Source organism: Haliaeetus albicilla, chromosome 10 (assembly GCF_947461875.1).
Source record: "Haliaeetus albicilla chromosome 10, bHalAlb1.1, whole genome shotgun sequence".
Lineage (NCBI taxonomy): Eukaryota > Metazoa > Chordata > Aves > Accipitriformes > Accipitridae > Haliaeetus > Haliaeetus albicilla.
In genome coordinates, this window is record NC_091492.1 from 32,385,905 (window position 1) to 32,412,522 (window position 26,618).

The window sequence follows — 26,618 nt, forward strand, 5'->3', positions numbered from 1 at the left end:
CTCTCAATCCTTAGTCTTTTTCCCAAGCTGCTGCAGATTGCTATCAGTGAATTGTTTCAATTCAGAGGTAGTAGGGCAAATTGGGAAACACTGCTGTAAATTAGTGTGCATCCAATTCATACCCTTGGGGTAGTTTATCCTGGTAGGTGAGCACTTTCTGCTCTGGTCAAGGCACTGGCCTAAACTAATCCTAAATTAATCATCATGTTGATGATCTGGAGTTTCCTAACTAGTCTGCTGGGTTGGGCTATGATAATGATGTCCTGTGACTCTTTCTCAATTTTATAATTGCCTTGTCATTGAGAAAAGAATTAGATCCAGGTTTTTGCCTTTTCAGACAATCTCAAATCTGATCTGATTTACTTCTCTTGACTCTTGAAGTTTGAAAATGCTGTCAGCTAATGCTCATTATCTTTTATTACCTTAATATATTAACACAAGTGAACCACACAGCAAGTGTGACCTCATCCAACTTTGTTTTTTGCTTGAGAGTTTTTATTCTTTGCCTATAAGTTAGTAATTGTCTGTGAGCAAGATAACTGTATTTGGTGCATCACAGTATGAAAGCCATAATAAGGTTTCACTTTCTTTACACGCCAATATTTTGACAGGATCTCCTTGAACTGCCTCCTCCAGAGCTATTGGGAATTTTCCTTGTGCTTATAAAATTGAACTCTAAATTGCTAATCGGCAACAGACAGAGAAACAAACACCCGAGAAGTCCTGGGTGAGGCTGCAGGTTCCTCCTCCTCTCCCAAATAGGAGCTGTTCTCCACGTGTGAATGACAAGCTGCAGCCTTTGATCATTGTAGTAAGAGAAAAGTGGTACCGAGGGATGGTTATTTTGTCCATTTTGACAGCATCTGCCATGAATTTGTAAAATATGTCAAATGTGTATTCATAATGTAAAATAATGCATTCAAGTGTGAAAAATTAGGCTTTGTTCTGATACCAGGAAGTGCTTGAGCAGGACTGTTTCAATAAGCAAGGGAACAGGGGAGGAGGTCAGCAATCACGGTAGGAATGCAAAGCTGTTTTATTCTGTAACAAATTAATGGAGTTGCTCCAGGCTGTTGTCATTCCAAAAATAGAACATTGAATTAAGTAAAGGAGTCTGAGAGAAAACAGAAACTTTTGTTCTGGGTATTTTGAGGGGGGGGGAGCTGTCATTGGAAAGGAAGGATTCATGTTTTCATATGCTGTTCCTTGAAAGGCAGATATAAATTGATAACTTAATGATGTCTGAGCTGCAGAACTAGGCCTGTGTGGTTGCTCCTATGAGAGTCAGAGAGAACATACTGCTTTGGGAGTCTGGTTAGTGTAATATTGGTTGCCTGTGAGAGCAATGCAAAGCGCAGGTTGAAGATTGGGTTCGGAGAAAAAAGGCGCGGATATCTCTGAACTAATAGTGGTGAATCTGTAAAGCCAGGGAGCTTTTTCTGAAGCAGTTAGAAAGCTGGGTGGCCTCCCTGCTCTCTGTCCTGCAACTTTGTAGCTTGTGCTTAAATTTCCCAGTGGGAAAACTCCCTGACTTAGTGAGACTGCACACACACTTGAAATGATATATGTGCATGCGTGTTTGCAGGGTGCGGACACAAATTTTGCTGGAGGCAACAGCCTGCACCTCTGGAGTTCAGTGGTGAAACCTAAGTGAAAGCTGACTTCTTTCCACAGACCTAAATACTCCAATGATTTAACCAGGAATTTAACTATCTGCATTACTAACAGTCCCAAAAATCAGCATGTGTAGTCAGGGTTGCTATCCAGGTGAGAAATCCAACAGTAATGGGGAGTGAAGTAAAAATTACTCCCAGGGCTTGGGCAGAGCTGTGGGGCTGGTGCCAGACCCAGGATTTTGCTTTGCGTGTCTCCGCATCTTGTTTTGTTTTATCACGGTCCCTCAGAGGGGCCATGAGTGGCATATACTCTTCCTGGGATTAGAGTCACAGTGGGATACGGATGAGTGCTGGTAAGACAGAGGATTTTCTGTGCATTCAAGATATATCTGTGTTCTTAGTAACTTTACAGGGGTTTTATTGTAAGCTGCTTTTGTGGTTTCCTACGGCTGTCTGGGCCCATCAGTTTGGAGCTTGTTTCCTCCAAGAGCTTCGAAACAACAGGATGGAGAGTCCAGTGAAAGCCCATTGCTCTGGAGAAAGGCTTTGGACCAACCTTACCTCTTTCTGACAGTGCCTTTGGAGAATCTGCTGGCAGCATTTTAGTATCCTGTAATTTCTGGCTCATGCAAGAAATTTTTCAATATCACCAAAGGCAGAAGCTTCTGTGGGGAGAATCAGAAGTGCTATAAAATGACGTACCTGTGTAACCTGTGGATACAGGAACGTAGAAAGTCCGTAGTATACAGAACTTCAAGTTACTTTGCTTCATTTTGCCTTTAGGTGTAATATTTGAGGCCATTGACTGCAGTCAAAAGCTGGGGTTTGCCGAGAGAAACGCAGCCAAGATCTGGTCCTCCAGGAGCCGAGGGAGAACTGCCAGGGAGGGATCAGCCCAAACTGGGGCAGAAGTTATTGCTATTATTGCTTAGAGGAAAAACTGAAAATGCTGAACCAGATTTAGGGAAGGATCCTTTTGAAGCAGCATTTGCTCCTTAAAATGGGAATGCAAGCAATGCAGTTAGCACTGTGTTTCTCTGTATTGTTTTAATGGTGAACTCAATCTGGGAGTAATGGCAACCTGTGTCAGTGAATTGGGGAGCAAAATAAGCTTCCTGAAAATTTGGGAAGTGGAGTTGAGAGGGACTTTCTGGTTCCTGGAAGGCAGCTGTGCCATGGTGTCGCAGGATGCTGTTTATACCAGTGCCCCTTGTTCTTGCCCACTTCCTTTTGGGGTGCCATTTGCTGGGGTTGTGAGGGCATTTACTCCAGTCCTTCACTGCTTTACCAGTGAGTAACTTTGTGAGAGATGGGGATGCACTTTGCTATTCAACCTTAGCTGCTTAGATCAATATCTGCAGCGGGAGAGTGATTTTAATAAAAGGACTCTCTCTCAGCTTTCCTATCTCCATGACAGATAGACCCCAGCTAACATAAATCCTGGCCTTTCTCCTGTCAGTCTCTTGGCTTTGTGTGACATAGATGTTTTGACACTGAATACAAATATTTCACAGTTGGCTAATAGTTTAGAGCATATATTTAAGAGATTTACTTTTGCAATCACCTGGTGCCTTTAGTGAATGTGTTTGCCTTGTAAGGTCTTTCTGTTGTTTGGAGAATATATCCACACACTCCCATACACATATTCATTTTCTGTTGTTTATGAAATATCACTAAGGGAAAACGAGTTTTGCTTTTGATAACGGTAGTAGGGAGCCCTATCCTAACCTCCTCTTTAGCAATGAGAACCTCCAGTAGCTGTGACAAACCTTATTTATCAGATGTCAGGAGGGATGCACAGGGGTTTGTGATGCTGGCAGCTGGAAGCACCAGCTCTGCACCGGGGTAAGAAGCAATGCCAGGACCAGTGCCCTGCAGTGAGGAGCTGGGCGAGAGGTCTGTCAGCCCTGCTGCGGCTCCTGGGACTGTCACCCAGCTTAGCTTCACCCAGGGTGGCTGTGCCTCACGACTCCCCCCATAGCAGTGGTGTGCTGCCTGGGGATGCAAATTACCCTTCATGAGTTGGTGGTGCCCTGGTGGTTTTCAGGGTTGGTTTTGGCATCTCCACCTCTGGCCAAGAAGAGCTGAGGGGTGTCTGGAAGGGAGAAGGAGGTTTTAGGAAATCCTAACGCTGCTCATGCCTGGGGGAGGCACCTTAACGTGGGCTGTGATGTTCATGGTTTGTGTTTATGGGGTTTCTGCCCACCAAGCAGCAGGTCATGCAAAACCTGTGTGTGTGTGTGTGTGTTTTCATGGCTTTAGCAGTCGTCTCTGCCCTCCAGGGAACCAGAATAGAAACCCTCCTTGGTTAATCAGGTCTTTTTAAACTTCAGTTTAGCTTGCAATAGTGGCTCTGTCATTCAGTTCTTTCAGCTAATGAATTTGTGACCTTTAGCCACTGTGCTAATGCCTCTAACTATAACTGGCGGGACAATTTCCCCATTGCTGTTGTATGAAAGATGCAGAGAAACTCACCAAGAGCAGCCTGTTACTTTTAACCACTACATCAACACCCCTGATCAAAACTAAAATGGCAAGTTAGGCCAGTGATCAGCCCAGCAGAGCAACCTGAGTGATTGTAACAGCCACATGAAATGAGAAAACTCATGGGGGATTTCCTCTCTTGGGCACCCTCCCTGCACTGAGGTTTGGGCAGTTAAAGCAGTTTTATCAGTTATGTGCACCATGGTGGCCTTGGCTATGCTGAGTGTAATATGGAGGAAGACTCCCTTCCAGTACTCAGGGAATTAGTCTAAGGTGGAAAACCTTAGTTCTTCAAATACCTGTATTGCCTCTGTCAGAGGAGGCAGGAGCTGGAGATGGCTGATGGAGACTCGAAAGAGAAACCCTGTGAATGTCTCATCCCATTTCTGCTTGGTTTTTGGAGAGGGAGTGTTCAGTGTCCCTGTGCTTTCTTCATGGTCACACTTTTTCTCTATAGGTTCAGCCTCAGCATTTGTTCTGTGTCCTTCACCCATTGGAATGATCCCCTTTTCTTTAATGGAAAGAATATCTTACGCCCAAGAGATTTGGGCAAGAACGCACTGGCCCTGGGAGGCCATGAACACCTGGCTTAAGAACACTGTTATCCTGTGCTTTGTACAGACCGTGGGCGGGACCACATAGTGCTTCTGCACAACATATAGGTAGTACTACGGGAGTATATTTTATCTAACTTCTAGCTTTTTCTATCAGACATGTTTGAATAAATGTTTTTAACAACGAAGACTTCGGCCAGAAGCATGCGTGTGAGAGTGAGGCAAAGATGAATAAATAGAATATGTGATGACATAAAGATTTTATGGAGTATTGGGATGGGCACATTACTCACAGATGGTGAAACCATCCCAGTATGTTTCAAGAAAAGCTATTTTAGGGATGTTTAGAGAGTTTTTAAAATTCTTTTATTGTGACTGTTTTTTCTATTGCTCCAGCCCATAAAACCAGATGCCTTAGTTACCATGTTTCCTGCTGTACAGGGTTCAGAGGGAGCAATAAAAGCCTTTAAAACTTCCCTGAAACAGCCTTCCTACAGTTACAGATGTCACAGGTTTAATGTCCTGTATCTCAGGTCCTTCCAGGCCTTGACACGATGATAGCATTTGGAGGAAAGGGGATCTCTCTTCTACCTGGTGGAATAAAATTTCCACTTTATAACCTATAGAAATGCTTTGGCTTAGAAGCTGTGATAAATTTAACTGTAACAGCCAGTGTTAATTTGCACTCCTCAGGTTTGGACAGCATAATTTTGGGCAGTTTCATATTTGGGCAAGAATTGTGCTCAAGTCTGGTAGTTCTCAAAAAGAAATGATGATACTGGGGCAGCAGAAGGGTGTCCTGTCTAGGAAAGTTAAACCCTTATGAGAGGTGAATTTAAGTTGTTATAGCGCATTTCATCCATACATACTCTTATGTAATCCTAAAGAAATTTTTTGTTTGTTTGTTTCAGACTGGGTCACTTTTAAACTAAAAGAACTCCAGTCTTTGCAAATAAACATATCTGCTTGGAGAACCATTCTGCTGTAATGATAATGGTTCAGCTGTACCTTTATACCTGATAAAATCTTCTTATGCAGGGAAGTCTGATGTCTGCATAGGCTAGCACACTAGCTTTATTGCTTGGGTTGCATGCTATTCCCTGGTTAGGATAAATATGTGTTCTATTTTGATAAACAAGCCTGAACTCTTCCTTCCCAGTAACAACATTGTTAACAATCATCTTCCCAGAGAATGGCAAATAATGAGGTAGTGGCTTAACAAAGCAGTTCCTCAACCTTTTCTAAGTAGAGCCTTGTTCCCTTGGGAAAAAAAAAAAATCTCTAATCTGCTGGGTATAGTGCTGCTATAAGGGTTTTTATTTTCAACTAAGTAAAAAAAGTCAGGGTAAACTTTGCGTATGTACTTGATGCGTTTACTTTACCCCATTTTGTTTCTGTGCTTGCATGTGCTTGTTTAATGTTGTGTTGTCTTGTTTTGCAATTGCTTTAGGGGTGACCTCTAAGGTGTCGCAGATGAGGGACTGCAGATTAAGAATGGCCTACCGCATCAGAGCATGGTTCCATCTGGCCCAGCAGCCCGTTTCTGATAGCACCCAAAAGCAGGTACTTGGTAGGAAAGAGTAAGATCAGGCAAGCACGGAGGATGCTTCCCCTAAACATGCTCTCAGCAGCCCGTGACAGAGGTCCTGTCTTTGCATAATGCTGATTTAGGGAGTGCAGCGAGGAGTATTCTCTCTGGAGTCCAACACTTCACATGCTTTCCTTGCCAGACTAATGGCAGTTTTGAGCCTTTTTGCTTTTCTCCAGTTTCCCAAACTTTTGCTGATAGAGAACCCTGAATTAATCTTCAGGCCCTTTGGGTATTGGATTACACTCTGCCTCACTCCTTTCTGTGCTAGCAGTGCTGGAACTGGCATGGGATGCTAATCCTGCTGTACCTATTCACTCAGTCGTAGAGGAAAATGTATGAAAACAAATTGCTAGTCCAAGCTAAATTTAGATTTATTCAGTTGGAGTTAATTATAATCTTTATTTAGTCCCAAGTGATGCCTTCTTATCATACACTTATTATAGCTGAGAAAATTAATTTTTATTCTACCATAAAGGTGAATGTAATAATCTGGGTTCAGGGAAGGGATTACTTTAATAAGATTTATAGGCAGCCTTTCAGACAGTATGGTTTTATTACTATCTGTAGGTGGCCTTGCTGTACGTATGTCTTTCAGTATGGGTGACTGTGCAAAATGCATGCAAGCTAAAAACTGTATTAAGCACCAGCTCAGAAACTTCCACATCCAACTTAATTTTTTGGCAACAGTAAGCAGGCAAAGCACTTGACTTGCTTTGGAACAGAATAATACAATTTGTTACTGAACTTGTGGCCTGATCAGGGGGTTCATTCATATGGATGGTTTAATTTCACACTGAAAAATGTATTTTAGTAGACAAAAGATTGATGAGGCCCGAGATGCTGCTTTCAGGCTTTTTGGAAGCAGGGTGATGGACAAACATAGGCATGCAGTGTGGGAAGAGAAACTTTAGTGAAGAGTGAGCCATCAGATTTGATGCGCCAGGACTCTTGCCCATAGACATCTAAGCCTCCAGCGTGCAGGTCTGCACTGGCCACCTTTAGCAGTTGAGTTAATAGATAGGAATAGGCTCCTCCTAAGAGTGATTTATCACCCCGAGATATAATTGTTTAGGACAGGATGAGTGAATTCTGGAGACACCCTTTTCTGTGACTTACTGAAAGGGGAGCCTGAAGTGTGTGCTGAGTTTAGATACCTATCTAAAATGAGATGCGCTGACTCCTGCAGAGGGTGGCCAGAACGTGTAGCTGCAGCGAAGCTTGGGTAACAGAAGCTTGACAGAGACATTTGAAGATAGGTACGTGAGAAGATAGGTACAAGTCTACAGAAGTTAATTAACTTCCCTTCAGTTTTAGATGTTAGGATTAAATAGACTACTTATTTTTAAAAATTGCATCCTTTTTCTTGTCTTTCAAAACAAGCTGCCTGACTAGCAATGTTTTGCAAAGCGAATCTCTGTCTCCACAGCTGTGTAATCAAGACTGAACATACGGACTGTAAACTGGTTGTGAGTCCTACATCAGGTTCTATCCTTTCATCAGACTAGAATAAGAAAAAGAGAGAATGAGAAAAGCTTAAAGGGATCCTATCATCTTTTCTCATGCTACAATTTTTTGTTGACAGTTTCTGGGCTGACTTTAATGTTAAAAAAGTATTGGGAACCCTTCTTAGCTCTTTCTTGCAGTGACATATCTTCAAATTATTCTGTTACAGTTGAAAAGACTGTTTGTTATTATGTTTTTGTTCTTCTGTGCCAGTGTGGTTCACTGCATAACTATCTCAAGTACTAAAGGAGTAAGTCTTGTTTTTGAATGGTAGGTGATGAAAGTTGTTCCTCAGTGGGACTATGGAGGGTTTGTCTCCTCCTTTTCCTCCCTAATGTAAAACCGAGGAGATGAGTCACACGATGGACTCTGAATGTGGAAGGTAAACAGTGACATCGTTCTTTCATGGTTATTTTATTAAATTTTGAATGAGTCAGGGAGAGCATGAGGTGGGTGTTCATCTAGAGTCCTTAAATCCTCCTTGCACAACCCAAACTTATCCTACTTATAGTGCTCAAATGAGGTCTAAACTCATGGTAGGTTTTCACACTGTAATCATCCTCCTTATTTTCCTGCTGCCAGGATTAAGAGTCAGAGTTTCCCCAGCTGTAGCCAGGCCAAATCACCTTGCACAACCTCTCATCGCTGGGATCCCTAAACAGCATCAGGTCTTACCCCTTGCATGTATGAGAGAAAGTGACCTACACAGCTGGTCCAGAATTAATTATTCTCCTATAATTTATCAGTTCCAGAATAGCTTTCCTTGTGTAGACACCGTATTCTGGGATACAGTGTGTTTTTATTCAAGGATAATGCCTGCATTTCCAGAGCAAAATAATTATTATGAATAGAGCCATTTTTATAGTGGAATAATGTACATGTGTACTTTGGTCTTTATGGTCTTTAGTGAGGGCTGGTGGGAAGGGCTGGTGATTTTTCTCCTATACAGACAAGCCATTGATTGCCTCTGTGTGAGTCATGGATAACATCATAGTACTTACTGGCACCACATTACTTGAAATTATTCCTCTTTTACAAAGAGGAGTGTCTGTATGATCTCATGCTACAATTCTGATGATGCTGCAGGAAAGAGGAATTTTAACATTTTCACAGTTTTTCCACAGGTGCAGGATTGGCTTTCTTGTTTGTTTTCAGAGAAAAAGGGTATTGAAAAAGTTGCAATTTTAAATGCTTCTTGTTCCCCACACCTCCGACTTCAGAATTGCTGAGGGCTTATGGAAGACCTGGCTCCTGTTAAGTAGTTAGCTGAAGTAGAGGGAAGATTTAGATGTGAAGTTTGGATTTGTGCTCCAACAGGAGTTATTTTCCTTTTTAGTTACAAAATTATGAACTTTAAAGACTTTCTTCTTACTGCAGCTTAACATAGATGCGTTAGTTTTTAATGCTGACATGCCACTGCCACCCCTACCTTCTAGGAGGACACTTGTTTTGCTTCTTACTAAAATGTATGAAATCTAAGAAATAGAGCTTGAATGGAATCTTGAGTTACATGAATGGCAGTTTTTTATTGTACAGTGTGACCTACAGCTATGGCTTTGCATGTGCCTTAGTTCTGTGCTGCTTTTTATGGCATCAGTCCAGGCTTGAGTGAGATTAAGTGCAAAAGCAATGGACAATTTTATGTTTAAATAAAAAATTATCAAGACAACAGAAAGGAAGCTTCATTTGAGGTCTGAGCTGGTCAGAGTAAGGCCCAGGAAGGGGCATCCCCCTGAGGCACAGCATTGCATGGTTGGTTGCATGCACGGTGACTTCCTCTCTCCCTCTCTCTCTGCTCTTCAGAAACATCAGAAGGGTGTTTCCTTTTTGTGTGCACTCTCAGAGTTTGCAGGATGAACTGGGCTATGAGGCTATTGCCCAGATCTGGAGAGAGGAGTTTTGGCATAAAATGGGAGTGATAAGATTTTACAAGTTGACCTGTTGCTCTAGGGGTCTTGGTATTTAGCTAGTCCAAATAGGTGTTTTAAAAGGGGCAAAGCACCTGCTGAAAACCTGTTACAAGGTAAAAGTTGTAATAGAAATTCAAGCTAAACATCCCAAGTCATGTCCAACAATGTGTTATTTCCATACGTATGCCCTCAACGCCCCCAATGCCACAGTAGTCTGAGAAACAGACTGTGTTCAGGCTTTGAGATAGCACTGGGCTCTGGGGATGCTCATTTGGCCTCCATTTACTTTCTTCAACTCTAGCTCTCTTTTGTTACATAATTAGGACTAACCCACATTCTGATCTAATGTTCTGCCCTCTTTTGATCTTGCTGGAGTGCTTATTAAAGGAGCAGGTTGGTGATTTATTAGTCACTTTGTTGCATGCCAGAAAGCTGGAAATGTGTCCTGTTTCTGATTGTTACTGTAAGGAGATTGATGCTGTGGTGCTGACGTGCTGAATTAAAAAGGCGGGGTGTTGGCCTGCCATCGTATGAAGTATTTCTTTTTAGAAGTTCCTACAGCGTCATAAAATGCTGCTAAATTCAGATATCATATTTTGTTGCAGGCTGGTTCTAGGACAAAGCCCAGCCCTGTCTACTGGTGTTTATGGCTTCCCATATAAGCTTTCAGACAAAATTTGTGTCTCATTTTGTTTGAGTTACAGCAGGCTGATATCCTAGTCCTCGTACCAGTTCTGAGAAGAGGCACTGAATGTTGCCACTGTAATGAAACAGAGGAAAGGGAAAAACATACCTTTTAAACTTCCTGTAAATCACTGTTTGAGAGACATAAAGTATCTGCATAAAAGGGGGGGGGGGGGTAAGTCCTATAATGTAAACACAAATACATTTAAGCCATGCCTTGGTTTTGGTTCCTCTTTAGGCTCAGGAACTATGTCAGTGTTTAAATCTTCTTTGCAACCTGGTGTGTCTAGGGAGAAGGCAAATTTTAGCTCTTCCGGAAATCAGAGGATACTCTTGCTGCTGTGTGTCCTTTGCTTATCTGTACAGCTGCACAATTTTTATGGTAAATGCAACGTCACAAAAGTATTGCTTTCAAATATAGTTCGATTTATCCACAATTAATCCAGGAAGGTGCTTGTCTGCATTTGACTTCTCAGTGAAGAAACGATGCCCTTCCTCCCCTCACTGCCTCAGCTTTCACAGGAGCAAAGTTCACTTTCAGCGACTGAGTTGTGGAGTTGCACAATGGCATGGCAAGCCATGCTGTGTCAAGGTGCTCTATAAATAGCAGAGCAGTAATGGAGCTGCTAAAACATCCCTTGGTGACTTTGGTTCTAGAATTGGCATTGATCTTCTTTCTCCCTTCTCCTCCTGCTAAGAGCAGGACGAGGTTTGACCCACAGAGTGTTTCCCGAGCACTTCGTTATTCAGTGGTGGGATAAAAGCGTTGGGGCTCCCACAGAGCAGCACAGCAAGCAGTAGTGGGGCATTGCCTGACCCCTGCTAAATGGAGATCACCAGCTTCTGCTCTTTGTCTCCATCCCTGTTGTAGGTTGCTCTGGGTTCCTTGCCTTGTGCAGCCTCCTGTGTCCAGTGCTAATGGGCGGTGGTGTCCATCTCAGTTACATGGCACCTACTGCTTTCAGTGGTGTCTGTCTCACCTGTGCCTCCTGCCTCTTACAATGCTTGCAGCTTGGTTAGCCTCTTGCCTGGAGAGGCTACCTCTGTCCTTTTCCAGAATTGCTTATTACTACTCACACCCTATGGCTTCCCATAGAGAACTGGGGTCTCTGGTTTCTGCATGCTGCAGGGAGTGTGCCAGCTGCCCATCGTTCGCATCTGAACGAAAAGAGATGTGGAAAGGAAAAGCTAAAGTCAATTTTCTCTACTAGAAAATTGGTTGTCCCCTATGTGAGCTATGATACCATAGCAAGCTGGCCCAGGTCAGTGCTCACATGAGGAAGGGAGGAGAAAGTTTCTCATCATCTAGATTTCTGCATTTCAGCTGGGTGCCCACATCCATGGCTGCATGCAGCCAGGGGAAGCTGTTGGCTGCACTGGTGTGTTATGAGAGATGGGCTGAAATGTTTATGCACGGGCATATACGAAATGAGAGGACACCCAAGTAGGGTGATTGCATGGCAGCTGCTCTGCAATTACATTTGCTTGTGGAGCTGAGAGGAAACCCTGCTCTGATCCCCATGGGGAGTAGTGAGAGAGGAGACTGTTGATACTGTTTCCTGGTGAGATTTTTTTTTATTCTTTTGTATATATTTTTGCATATTTACTTGTTCCCACAAAGAATATTCCAATGGCTGCAGAAAAACCTTGACACAATTAAATATACAGCAAAAGTAAAGGCAGAAGGATTGTGATGAGATGAGAAGCATTTAAACAAGCGTAGATAATATCAAACCATTGAAAATAAATGAGCAGAATTTCAACTGAGAACAAGAGTGGAGCAAAGTCAAACGGACGAGATTTGCCCTAGAATCTGTCTTCAATAAGTATAGGCTTTAAAAATACACAACCTGAAAAAAGAGCTTAAATATTAGAGCTTTTATCTGTGCTAAATTGTGGCTGCAAGTATCCAAGTCATCTGGCTTCTAACAGGTGTAATTGTTTGTGCGGTTGTCACATTGTGTATCTGCTCTCCCCAGTCCTGACAAACAGTAAAATTGTTGCTAAGCTTCAGCGAGAGACAACAAGAGGTTTGACCTTAGGATCTGTCATTGTTCCTTTGTTATCTCTGCACATTATGGAACTGCTTCATTTTAATTCATTTGGTTTCTGTTTATTTCTTCTGTGGCAGTCCCAGGAGCTTGCATTCACTGGCTTTTTGTTGGAGTGTATGAATTGTTAGTTTGAAAGACCCACCGTTTCTTTCTGGTAGAATTGCAGCCCAGATTGAATATATCTCACTATTAATTAGCAATTGGCCCAAACCAAAGATGTCTGTTTGATCCCTCCCTCCCTCTGGAATCTTTTCTTGCCTGGGAAAAATTGCTCAGTGCTGGCTGGAGGATTGACCATTGTGTTGTAGAGAAACTTCTGTGGTTTCCAAATGTGTTTCATTCTCCTCTGGAATTAAACCAAAAAATCCTTCTAAGCGTCTGCGAACCTTCTGCATGTAAAGGATTTCTCTCCTTTTCTCAAGTTCACTCTTGCCTGTAAATCCATCCCACTGAGACCTCTATCAAACCCCATATTGTTTTGTGTGAAAAGTTTTGGTTTCAAGAACACAAAGCTTTTATCAGTTTGCTGCTAACTTCCAAGCTGCTGACCTGGCAAAAGCGGATTGAGAGTGATGTAGATTTGCACCCCTCCATTGCATTGTGTGTTAGCAATGTTAGACTAAAGAAAATGTTCTGGTTTACTGCCTGCTAATATTCAATATGCCAATTTCTTATGTATATTGAAACATAGATGAGAAAAAGTCCTAAGTTTGATCTGGCAATAAAAGAATAAAAACCAACCAGTGAAAGGTTTTGGAACTTAGACTGGGATCTGGCCAATCAATCTCCTCCTTTTTTTATCCAGTACTTGATTAATGGCTTTGAAGTAGATATTAGATTGGGGATGGTGGAAATGGACCTGTACAGCTGATGCAATGGGATGTTTTCAGCATATGAGATTTGAGCCAACAATGTTATTCCATGGTACCTGTGTCAGATTGTTTCATAATTGTGGCTTACAGTATTGATCTCTGGTAATACATTGCTTTTGAGAAAAACTGAGGGGCATGCTAAGCAAATGTTAGAGTTGTCTTTCTGTTTCCTTTTATCTTTGGCCTGCAGTGGTGGAGAGCCGAGGAGGGATCATGGACAGCATACAGAGATTTTCAAACCTGCCAACGTATCTCCCCGCGAGCTATCACATCTGCAATGCTGATATTTTCTTCTTCCTCAAAGAAGCCAACCAGGATATCATGAGGAACTCCAGTTTGCAGTCCAGGGTGGATTCATTCTTTATATACAAAGCCAAACTGCCACCTGTCCTAAATGCTACATATGGACCCTTTTCTGTTGAGCAGGCTGTTCCCTTGGACCTCATGCTGACTTCTGCATCTTTTGGTTTCACAAATAAATTCACTTTTAATTGGAAATTAAAATCTCACATAATCGACAGCTCAATCTATTCCAACAAACCTAAAATACAAACCTTGTTCTATATCGTGGGGAAGGACTGGGATGACTATAATTCTGCGGAGAGGTTGCCTTGTGTGAAGATGTTTGCTCTCCTGGAGTCTAGAGAAGTTGTGGCCAGCTGTAGATTGACAGGTCATCTAGGATTATGTGTTGCAGAGCTGGAATTATCTCCTAGCTGGTTCAGCTCCCCTCCACCCCTGGTCTCAGAGGAAACAGCCTCCCTGGAAGGGATTACTGTGGAGCTCTTCTATAAGATTTATACACCAGATGGGGAATGTTCTCCAGAGGATGCAAAATGGGAAAACAATATCCATGCAGGTCAAGATAATGAACACAAGGCTTTGTCAGCTATGGAGAGGATTGGTAGCATCATTGTTTACCCAAATCAAGACAAATTAAAACAGTCTTCCCTGAGGCTAGATGAAAATGTCGTTATTCGCTTACCACTCAACCCGGTCAGAGAAGGTGATGTTGTGACCTTTCATGTTTCCCTGGCTGATGACTCTCTAGCAGACCAGTTTGTATTAAGGTAAGAGAATTTTTAAACAGTCTACAAATAGGGACAAATAGATGTCAGGTGTAATTTCTTTGGTTACATTCAGTATTTTCCTGAGAGAACTTAAGTGTTTCCTTTCCAACTGGGGAAAACTATAAATAGTCTTGAATTATCTCTGTGGATGACAGTTTTTGGAACATGGGAATTGATTTTAAAGTATGAGCTATAAATGTTTGTATGATTATTTTTTGTTTTGATTCCATTTGCTTCTAGTCATAATTCTGCCTCTTAAATTATGCCTCTAAGTCAGCCAGGGTAACTGTGGCAATCCATTTTGCTAGACAGTTTGCAGGAGGGTTTTCTGTTTCTTTGGTGAAGCTTCCTCTCTTTTTATCAACTTTCTTATCATCTTTCCAAAGTACATGGGATACATCTTGTACAGGTCATAGGTGGTGAGGAACTATTTTGTTGCATTGTACACGGGGTAGCTGAGAGGTGAGAAAATGAGATGTGCCTCAGCTTGTGTAGGAAGTCTTTGGCAGAGCCAGGATTTCGATTCAAACTTTGCAAGTTGTCTTCCGTTTTTCTATAAGACAGCCCATCCTGCTTTCTCAGGCTTTTGACTGCTTGTTGCGTGGTCCATTTTTGTTTTAAGTTTTGAGACTTTCTGGTGACCTTTACTTGTGAATCTGCCTGTAATAGGAGAATTCAGGCATTTCTAACCACCTCGAGGGTTAGTGCTGCATATTTGTTATGTCCTTAGCTGTCAGACTGTGGGTTCAGAGCTGCATAGAGACCAAATTCAGAGAGAAATGTGAGCCAGACTGGGGGAATAAAAGGGCCAAAAGGTAATTGGAAAGTGTCATATTCTGTGAGAATGTGAGACACTTGGGAAAGAAGGAGTTGCAGCCCATGCTAGCAAACCTCAAATCAAATTCGTGCCTTACTTCTAACTTTTTGATCTGAGAACGATGGGAGCAGAACATGACAGAAGTGCACTTTGGGGACAGACATTGAGAAAACAGACAGCAAACCTTATGCAGCACTTTCAAATCATTCAACATGTGTGAAATAGCACATGCATATTAATAAACTTACAGATTGCTGCATGAATCAGGACAAGTGGTTCATAGTGCAGGGCACAGGCAGACGGAAAGAAATGGTCCACAATATCCCAAGCGCTTCGATCTACTCAGGGTGGTGGGGAAATGTGTGAGAAATATCACAGGATTTAACCAGACTTTAAAAGGTTTGGGTCAGGAAGGGTCTTCATAGGAAGAAACCCAACTTATTCTTGCCTTTACCTGGCTTTACTGGTTTTAATTCGTTAAATATGGTTTTGGCCAGCATCCACTGTCAGTAGATGGACCAACCTCATGGAGCAGTCAGGTTTCGGCAGCTGTGTATTGATCCTCAGTGCTATAGCAGAGAGATTATGGAATTTGCCTAAGGCTCTGCAAGGATTTAACATCAGCTCTTAATTCTCGTTTTTTTTGTTCTCTTTGCCACACCACAGATAAAATTCCCTAGGTATTAGAGACAACCTAAGGTGAGGATGTTTTCTTTCCATTGGAATTTCTAAAATAATACTTACCTTGTAGCAAACAGTGTGAGGGAAACACCAAAAACTTCTTGCAGAGATAGTTTTGAAATGCTGTCTTTCAAAAGCAAAATAGTTTCTGGAAGCGCTGAGCACAGTAACTAACCTGGAGTTTCAAGGAAGCAGAAAGAAGAGTCAAGAGCCTCCAAACTGGGGAGCCCCAGGATGAGCCAGAAGAGCCTGGCTAGCACCAAGACCCTCGTCTTCTCCCACAGGCCCCTATGACATGCATGTCTTCAGCTGTCAGGTGGGAGTGACTTTGCAGTGCTCTTCCAACACGCGAAGCATGCATGTCGGTGCTCCTGAGCTGCTGGGAAGGCAGTCAGGTTTCCATGGGGATTTCCTTCTTTGAAAAGTGTATGGAATCGGTTCATCTCCAGAGGATGTTTCTGTTACAATAATTCAGCATGTTTTACGTGCCCAGAAATATTTCCTTGGAAAATTCACTATTGGCTCTATGAAGTCTAGCCTGTTTGGTCTTTTATTTGGCTTTGCTTGCATTGTGCTTTTCATCACAGAAACTGCAAGTATTTTTCTTTAACCTTCAGTTGAATGCTGAAAGTAAGAGGCAAAATGCAATTCTGCTGATGGTTCACCCGTCCTTCAGGATGGAGAGAGCACCAGCAACTGTTGCTATGATTATTTCAAATGACATGTGGGGCCCACGGAGAGATTATTCAGCTGAAGTTCACATAGTAGGGCAGGAAATTATGCTGAGGGAAATACAATCACTATAGCGCCTGCATCTAATATATGCAGTTTCCCTCACAGGCTTTCCCTGTTTTTCAGCTCAATGCTAATGTTCGTAAAAACCCAGAAGGTTTTTATATAGAGAGAATTTCTGTGTGTTATAGCCGGAGAAAAATACATTGAAGTGAATGTTTGCCTTGGGAAATATATTTTTGCCTAATATAACTTGATTGTTTTTAATCATATTTGTTATAAGTGTAGCGGGGTGAATTGCAGTCTGGCTCATATGAAACAATAGATCAAAATCAAGTCATTCTCAACACGGTGTTTGATGCCAACCTCAAGCTCTGACAGTATGCAAAAGAACAGATATGCTCAATTTTATGCACCTCCTTACTATTTCATGCTGTGTTGTGTAGTATTTTATGTTGGATTTTGTTCTAGCAAAACTGACTACAGTTCTCATATGAGAGCAGATTCTTCCTCGTTTTGGTAAAATTTGGGATTCTTAACCAAGCTTGGAAACTGAAAAGCAATTGGAAACAGTTTCTTGATTCAGCAGTGTGATGTGTTGATACTCACTGGTAAAACCCCCATTCTTCCGGTAATATCACTTACAGGGCGATGCTGCCAGTTATATGTGAAGCTCCAGCTATTACTTCCAGTCCCTTTTATCAGTCCAAACTGGTTTTCCTCTGCTTAAGCCAAGTCTTGGTTATTTGTTTTAATTCATTAACTAGAATTTAAGATTGAGTTGGAGCTCTAGTTGTGCTGTGGTCCGGGGAATTTGTTTCTTTTCATACTGCAATCCAGCCAGCATGGCTCAGTGTAATTGAAGGACCCAGATATGTCAAGGGGCAGAATTTGGAGGCTGAGCATGCATTTAATGCTTTTGCTGTGGCTGACAGTCATATTGCTCAATTTGTTGACAGATGATCTATACATGTGCGCAGTGAAATTCTTGACACTGGAGATTAATTTGTGGCCTTGCCGGTCTGGTCTGTACTGTAAAAATTACCATCTGTGAACATAAATTTTGCCCATTATGTTAGGTGGGTTGCCACTAAACATAGTTTAACCATAAAGATAGGTGAAATGGGCTATGTTGCCATGATTAAACTTTTTTATGGGCTACCTAGTTTAAAGACAAAGGAAAAATGAAGCACAGCTTTGAGATTCCAGCAAGACTAATACATGCAATAGTGTCACAAATTTTCAGGCACTTTTTGTCTTTTGATGCACAGGAGCGTCTGTGTTACCTTCTTTACTGACAAACTTAGGTGAAACATAGTAAATGAGGAAAGATGAAAATCACGACTAAACAAGGGCTAACACCAACTTTTGTGCTATTTACTAAACAGAATAAGTCTCCTGATATACATGGAAGAGTTGTAAAAGAGACAGGAAATACCAATTCTTTCTTAACTGGAAGGACAGAAATCTCATCCAATAATACTGCGAATGGCTTGCATTTCTTTTGTGGTGTATGTTATTATTTTACTTCATCTTGAGACTCAAAGGGTATATTTAAAAGAAAGATGGGAGTAATTTTGTACAGCAGGAAAACGTTTAATGGAATAAATGGCCAATCATCCTTGGTTATAGGAAAGAAACCAGGACACTCTCTTTATAAATAAATGGCAAAGTTTTGTCCCGTTTTCCAAGTCTCCCCATTTAAACCGTCAGCAAGGATGTGCTGGTAATGAAGGCTGAGCACTAATAGCAATTTGTCAAGTCACAGACAAAAAGTGAGTTTGTCGGCATTCGTTACACGTCCCTAACAGAACCCATCCTTCTTTTATGCCCGATCAGAATAGAAACGGAGATTGGAGATATTCCAGGAATAATAGTAAGGGGCTGAAACCAGGTAAAGAATCCCACGCTAGAGAAATGAAAGCGACTGCGGTTGGGATGCGATCCTCTGTCTGGAGGGGAATGGCAGGACCGTGCAAAGAAACCTTGCTGTCATTCGGTGCCTAGGCAACCTCAGGGAAAAAGATTATCCACTTCTCTCTGCTATGCTCCACATATTGCAGGGCAAAGATTACTTTTTGATTTTTGGATGAACCAGTACAAGGTGTAATACATGCTGGTTGGCTTTTACTGATTATTCTCACTAGGAAAAATGATATTAAGGATTTATATTAATAAACATATATCCATATGGAGGAGGTTATGTCTCCTACTAAGGAATAAAAATTGCACAGGCCATTAAAACTGACTTACAAGGCTTCTGCGTTAATAATGAAAGATCTGTAGAAGTCTGAGCAGTCGTCTAGAAGGCCAGAAAAAGATCATTAAGAGGATGTCTCCTGCCAATAGCTGCCAAGAGCAAACAAGGGAAAGAAAACAGAAGGTTTTAGATCTGGAAATGCATAGAAAATGAGACTGTGGGGAATGCAGCCTGGCTGCGTGTGAGGAGGAGGCTCCGTGTGGCCGTCATCGCTTGTAACCAAGCTGGTATGAATGGGGAAGCAGGGCAGGATTATTACTGGTGAGAGAAATAAATGTTTAACTGAAGCATAACTTCAGGATGAAAATTCAGTGTAAGTGAAAGTGTTGAGAAAGGGAAAAAATATACTTCTGAAATTAATCAGAAATGCTCGTTTAGGTTTAGAAATAATTACAGAATTAAAGCATTACTGGCAACTTGGGAATAATTGGTTTTTACGCAAAGTTTTTAATAAACCCAGAATGAATGTTTAAGTTTGGTATTTCTCTCTTTTCTCTGAATGTACATTGAACTAAGTGTGAAATATAAAATAGTAATATGTAATATTAATAAAAAATATCAAGCACTGCAAAGTCTGGAAATGCCAGAGATGTCTGTGCAACCTTAACTTGGTCCCCATGTATATACATACACATTATAACATATTCCTCAAAGACAAATTCACACTTTTTTTTTTTTTTTTTTTTTTTTTTTTTCAGATTGCCTGCTTCATTCAATGCATTCATTTTCTTCCTCCCACTGTTTTCTTTTCTTTTTGTCACTGAACGGGAAAGGGAGTAACATCCTTTCAGGACACTCCTGTGAAGCCTGGGGGAGCTGTCACCAGAATTTTTTTTAGCTTGGATAAACCATTTCTATAAATGCTCTTTGAGAAAGGGTTGCACCATTCTTTTTATTTTTCTTATTTCTATTTGAGACAGGCATGTGGACCAGAAAAAGTGGCTTCAGCTGATGAAAGCCTGGCATGATGGTATGGAGTTACAAATGTCACAATTTGTGTGTTGTATGAAGTAGTTAGACCTGAATCTTTCTTGACTGAAGTGAAAAAGGCATCCTCCCTGGGTACCTGCAGGCAGTGCATGGCTGTGCTGCACCCACATGCACGAGCCAACTTGCCCTGGAAGTAGTTGTACCACACTGCCAGGTTTTCTCTTCTTTTCATGTGCTTTAAGATAACCTTCTCTGCCCTAGCCACACTGGAGAGGGAGAAGAAAAGAAACATCCCCCTCATACAGTCTTAAAAACAGCTAAAAGTGACCAAAAAATAGCTCCTTCCTAGAGCTCGAGCAGTCCTAAAAGCTTAAAAACCGATGGATATCCGACAGTGAATAAATGACCCAGTGAATCCTGAAAGACCCCGCAAGACTACAGTCAATAAAACTTTTTAATGGAATTTTAGATAAAGGTCAACTATCTGCTACAATAATCAGCCATCCGCAATCACTCTTCACAGGAATAAAACAGGCAGAGCAGCAGCCCCACGCGACAGTAAGAAGCTCTTGTTAGTTGTTGGATATTGGCTTTGAAGCACTTCCAGACGGGATCGCAGCGTCATGGTGATAAAACACTCTTTTTTTTATTGAGACGTTTTCTGACGGTGACTTCTGTTGCCCTGCAAAAGGGGTCCTGAACATGCTACTTTGTCCAGAAACACAGCTACTCGTTACTGCAGTGTTATTAAGGTATTGTCACGGTAAAGGAGGATAAGACAGTGATGGGAGGCTGTGGTGCTGAGTTTGGGTGACTGTGGCAAGTGTCCCCGCTGTCTGCCCCTTCCCTCGCCCTCCACAGCCCTGGCTTAGGGATGCTCCCTTCTCCCATGGGAGCGGGGAAATGTACTTAAGAGTTGGAGGGGAGGGGTTGACCAAAATGCAGAATTAAATTTATTAAAAATATTTAACCTGCGTGTATATTTCACTAGTGTTTTTCACTGAGAAGGTGAATAGTTTGACTGCTAGTTATTTTTAATTTTGACAGTTTGGGAATATTTCACGTGTATGGTGGGGGAACACTGAGTACAGCTGGAATGAAACAAGGACCCACTTTCCATTGGTAAAGGTGTTTGGTTTGCCTTGAAACCCTACTTTTTCTTCTGTTCGAGTCCTGCCAGCAGCACAGCTATCTCATTCATCTTTCCATCTGCATCTATGAGCGCTAAGGGATGTGGCAATGTTATGTAAATTAATTTGCTGTATCTCATATTCAGAATCATAAAGTGGAAAAAAAGAGAATTATGTTGATTTTAAGTCAGTTGATGTGTGCCCTGGTTTTGTCTGGGATAGACTTAAATTTCTTCCTAGTAGCTGGTATAGTGTTATGTTTTGGATTTAGGATGAGAAGAATGTTGATAATGCAGTGATGTTTTTAGTTGTTGCTAAGTAGTGTTTATACTAAGTTAAGGATTTTTCAGCTTCTCATGGCCAGCCAGCAAGAAGGCTGGAGGGGCACAAGAAGTTGGGAGGGGACACAGCCAGGACAGCTGGCCCAAACTGGCCAAAGGGGTATTCCATACTATGTGATGTCATGCCCAGTATATAAACTGGGGGGAGCTGCTCGGGAGGGATGGCCTGCTGCTCAGGGACTGGCTGAGCATCGGTCAGCGGGTGGTGAGCAATTGCACTGTGCATCACTTGTATATTCTAATTCTTTTACTATTATTATGGTGGTGATATTATTATCATCATAATCATCATCAATATTTTCTTCTTCCTTTCAGTTCTATTAAACTGTCTTTATCTCAACCCAAGAGTTTTACTTTTTTTCAATTCTCTCCCCCATGCCACTGGATGGGGGGAGTGAGTGAGCGGCCGCATAGTGCTTAGTTGCTGGCTGGGGTTAAACCATGACAGCGTGTGAGCAGGCCTCTCGTCTCAGCAGTACTGAACTACAAGTGGGTAAGCGGTGCTGTGTGTAACTGGTGGCAGTGCATCTTGTTTAACGCATCAGATCGTTTTGCACGTGGGTGACAAATAAGGTTTATAATAGGAGCCCCGACAACCTCTTGTCTGCCAGTGCGTTAGCAGACACTGCTATACCCTGCAAATGGAGATGATGTGAAAAGCGTTTCCCGTGGATTTGGAAGATGCCAATACACCATGTGACTTGACACAAACTCAGCCTTGTTGACGGTAATGGAAGGAGATTTTACATTTTTAAACGGTTTGGGTTCTACAAGCTTGTTCCTAGGCTGATCCCCGTCTCCAAAAGCTTCAACATGACAGCTCCTGCTAATTAACTTCAGGCAGCTCCTGCACAACGCAATGCTTGCTTTGGGGCTGGGTGCGGAGCACTGTCGGCAGATGTAGCATAGTTGCAATGAGAACAAGGTGTAAGCTGTGGTTAAAATGCTTGCGATGCAGAGCGTGCCAGGGAAGGAGGCAAGTGCTTTTTGGAGGAGACCACTGCTAAAAGGATGCCCTTGGTTTGTTGCATCTGCTCAGACTTTCTCTATGCAATGTGGAGGTGTGCTGGGTAGTGATCACTCTTGGATAAGAGGCTGTGTCTAAGGGGCTTGCTGTAGGTTCAGCCTCTCCAGTCTGCACAGGGCATTGCCACTGCTTTTCGCCAAATTTTTCTTTTGTTGGGAGCTGTCCTGTCTGTAGTTATTGCCTTGCAGGAAGGGACAGATGATTTACCCCTGCTGTGATTAACATCGGTGCCGCAATGAAATGGGAAGGGAAAGCCACCGAAAATGGAATTAGTTGAGTTTTGCCTGTGAGCACCTGGGTCTGAGTTCAGTTACCTGTGTTAATGAACACAAAGCTGCCTTGAGGTGACAAAACTGCTTAAATACACAGTATCACAAAGGGTAATTTAAGGAAGACAGCTGCAAGATAAATTTTTTTTTTTTTTTTTTGCACATCATACTCGGGTTGGGAACATAGGTCAGAAAAGGTTCCTGTCTTTGATTGATCATTTCAAGTTCGGGGACACACTGTGGCTTTTTGCAAACTGTCCTAGTGAGCAAGTCCCTGGTGGGGAGCTTGGGGGAGGGTCTTTGTTTTGGACAATATGCTGAGTAGTCCCTGCTTTGTGCTGCCAGACAATGATGGCATTGATCAGCTTCTTGTTCGGCTCTTCATTAGCTGGCAGTGCAGTAAATCACAGTCTTGTTTAAACAAGGCAGACACAACAGTGATTTGGTTGTTGATGCAGTTACTTCTAGTGTGTAGTGAATAGTATTAAAAGAAAAGTGTAAAAATGCGTCTACTTTGAAATTTAACTTCTTCCTGAGATAAATGTTTTGGGATGTGCGTTGCTGTCATTTTATCCTGGTAAAAAATGGATTACTATCCCATGAGTCTGATGAAGTATTGCTTTGAGTGAGCACATTGTTCTCAATTTCTTCATATTCTCGCTGATGCAACAGAGAGTTGCTTTTGTCCTTGTGTTTACCTGTAAGTTTTTGCATGGTCTGATACAAGAAGGCCGGTGTGATGGTTAGCTGACAGCTTTGTGGAGGGAGGACTTTCAGAAAGCAGGAGACAGAATATTGCAAGAAAGTTGTCAATGTATCTTGTTTTGGGTGCACCTCCTGTCCCCCACACAATTTATGTCAATAAAGGACTTGTAAAATGGTTTTGGACAAAGCAGAGCAGGGACCTGTGCTTTGTGTGAGGTATTTAATGCTTCAGATAGCTGCCACGTGTGCCTTGGATGCTGTACTCAGCCAGGGTATGAAAGAAATCTTATTAACAAAGTTATTGGATCCCAGATGAATCAAAAGAGCTGCAGGAGAAGAAAACAGTGACAAATGAGTCTGCCATCCCAAGGCACAGCAAACGGTGCTTACGGTTAAAGCTATTTCACTTTTTGCACCATTTGGCTGCCAGCCCTCCAATGCTGCATGGGCAGTGGGGACCGAGGCAGTGAGAGGAAGGTGATGCTTTGTGCTGGCAGAGCTGCAGAAAGCGCCCACACAGTGGAGCCGGTGTTGTTTCACATGGGAGGACTGCAGTGGGAGCTCTTCTTGAGCTCCCCAGAGCACAGGGAACTGCTCCTAGATGGTGGGGTTCATCTCTCATCTCCCCCCAGCTTTCAGTCTGCCGCTTAAAAGCCCCTTACCCTCAGCAGCACTGGGTGACAGTGCCCTGTATGGAGCAGTGCTTCGTCCTGTGTTGAGAGTTACAACCATGTAAGAGGAAAACGTCTCCAAAACATATTCTCCTTAGGATCCCTGTGGAGATGCTGTGGATATTCCCAGCAGAGGAGGAATTGGTCAGAGCAGCAGTATTTTCAGGGGTATGCCAATGAGGAGGGCCATATTCAAGCAGTCCCGTGTTTGTAGGGCAACTTTGTCAGCCTTATCACTCTGAGCCATCAGATGTGGCTCCAACAGGTCTCCCTCTGCTCCTGCTGTGCTTTCATTTAAGTTGCTCAGTAGGACCAAAATATACCTTCCCCTCTCCACTACATCCTTTTTAAAATTTTCTGCCACGTGAACTTTCTAGGTTACTTTTTTCTCACTGTGTGGCCCAAGCTTTTGTGGTATTAATGAAGGAGTCCTCAAATGTATTTTCACTGAATCCTCATCTCTAATTGCACTGATCCTAGAAGACAGCAAGTGGGAAAGGAAGAGAAGCAGAAGTATGGGATAGACGATGCCTTGTTCATGGGCTTTCTAAGCGTCTGCTCAAGTTAATGAGGGTCTGGGCAAGAAGTGTGCCAAGTGGCCACAGGAAGCACACATATGAGCGCTTTCATGCAGATCCCTGATGGAAGATGGTGATAAAATGCACCAAGTGATGCTTGGGGACAGTCTGAAAAGTTTGTCCCATCCTGGGAGGTGGCAGAGGGTGAGGGAGAAGCAGTAGCAGACTGTGAGAATCTGGACCAGGATCCAAATGCATTGTGAGTTTTAGGTTGTTTTGGATTTGGGAGTTTGGCTCTGGCCCATCTCTAATTTAATTTGCCTGGCCAGAGTCTTCTCTCTCTTACACAGAAAAGAGGGGTGATTTAATTGACTTCCATAGAGTTGCTTGGGATTTGTTCCAGTAAAACTATTTGAATTTGGTTGTGTGCAAGGCACGTGTGTGTGCCAGAGTTCTGGCTTTGTATTTCTGATAATTACTGGGAAAGTTGTTAGGGGCGGTAGTAAGCCTGGGTGGGTGGGTGGATAGGACACGGATAGGGAACGGTCATGTTTTGGGTACTGTTTAATGACACACAGTAACACTAGTAGTACAGTCTTAATTATGGCATTTCCTGCTGTTGTCTCCATAATGTGGCATAAGTACCTATGCTTTTCAGCTAAGATGACTTTTGACTCATTTGCCAAAGCTAATAACCCTTTAAAAATAATTTGAACCTTTTCAGAAGTATTTCACTGATGCTCTTGGGACCAGCAGTCCTTTATTTGCTATGAGGCAGATACAGAATGAATAGCAGTACTATGGACTCCCTCAAACAGTGACCTTATGTGAGATGTAGTGATTACAGCAATTAAATCCTCTTTGCCAAGGCAACCAGGGCTTTATTTCAAACTGAAGTTAGAATTTTTTTTCCCCCCCAAATGAATCTCTTCTGCATGTATTATTCATTTTTCTTTGGATCATTTAGCCTGTACGAGTTGCATGAGCTGAAATTCAGTATTATTATTTATTAATTATTCCATTGAGGTAACGTCTAGGACAGACTGCCTCAAGGGGTCAGAGAGCACAGAGTTCCCCTGTGCAGCCAGAAGCAGAACAAGGCCATAACCCTTGTCTCGAGGTGGGGGTTGAAGACTTAACAGCATTTCTGGAACAACTTGTGAAGAGTTTGCATGTGCTTTTTGCTAGACTCCATAACCCATGTCAAGGAAGTTTGGGGCATTTTGGTCCAGTGGATGTTTAGCCAGTACAGTTTTGACCATACTCAAACTTTTTTACTTAAGTATTTGAAAAAAAGTAGGTCATGTCAGCTCAGGCTTTCTAAGTTCAGCTATGTTTGGGTGACTTGAACGCTAACTTCTTGTCGCTGTGGCTCTTGCTTGGAGAGGCGAAGGTCAGTGATCAAAAATGATGGTTAAGATGGAATGTTTTCTTCAACAATTTTGGAAATTCTAGCTTAGGATGTCTTTTCGATTCCTTTTTTTTAAAGAAAAAACATTTTAAAGAAGTGCCTATAACCCTTGCCTTGAATGTGCTACACCCTCGTTTTAAGATTAAGCGAGTTCACTGTCTGTTTCTGCTATTATATAAATAGCATCCTGATTGACAAGAAAACTGAAATGATTCTGTTTAAATCTGTACTGCTCTCCTAAGAAATCTCCATTCATTATTCCTGGGATGACTGAAAGATTTACAATAGTTTATAATCTGGTATCATTTTATCCTTCTTCTTGGTATTATTAATCACCTTGTCATAAAAAGCCAGGAGAATTTTGTTCAGCTTGCATGATTTGGGCTGAGAAAGCCATACTTTAATATTAATGTTTCTTAGGAAATTGGGTAGATATCTTTGCATTCTGGGAAACAGAAAATGGATGAGTGATGTCCTTTGGCTAGATATTAGATGCTTACAGGGTACTGAAGTTGAAGAATGGTTGAAAAACCTGCAGCTGTACCACCTGGGGAAGAAAAATGACCATGCAAAGCAGATCTGGTTCAGGTCAATATTTATCATAGAATCATAGAATTGTTTAGGTTGGAAAAGACCTTTCAGATCATCGAGTCCAACCGTCAACCTAACACCGCCATGCCCACTAAACCATGTCCTGAAGTGCCTTGTCTATGCGTTTTTTGAATACCTCCAGGGATGGCGACATCACCACTTCCCTGGGCAGCCTGTTCCAATGCCTGACAATGTTT

At 42.2% G+C, this 26,618-nt stretch overlaps 1 protein-coding gene across 2 annotated transcripts in view; it reads left to right on the forward strand.

Moving 5' to 3' along the window:
- TMEM132B (transmembrane protein 132B) overlaps positions 1 to 26,618 on the forward strand; it is a 263,336-nt gene that overhangs the window by 56,705 nt on the left and 180,013 nt on the right. The window contains exon 2 of one of the 2 annotated variants that reach the window (XM_069794884.1): positions 13,459 to 14,338. The exons of the other annotated variant lie outside the window; for it this stretch is intronic. Coding sequence (XP_069650985.1) covers positions 13,459 to 14,338 — 880 coding nt within the window. The remainder of the gene's footprint in view (positions 1 to 13,458; positions 14,339 to 26,618) is intronic. 2 annotated transcript variants of the gene reach the window in all.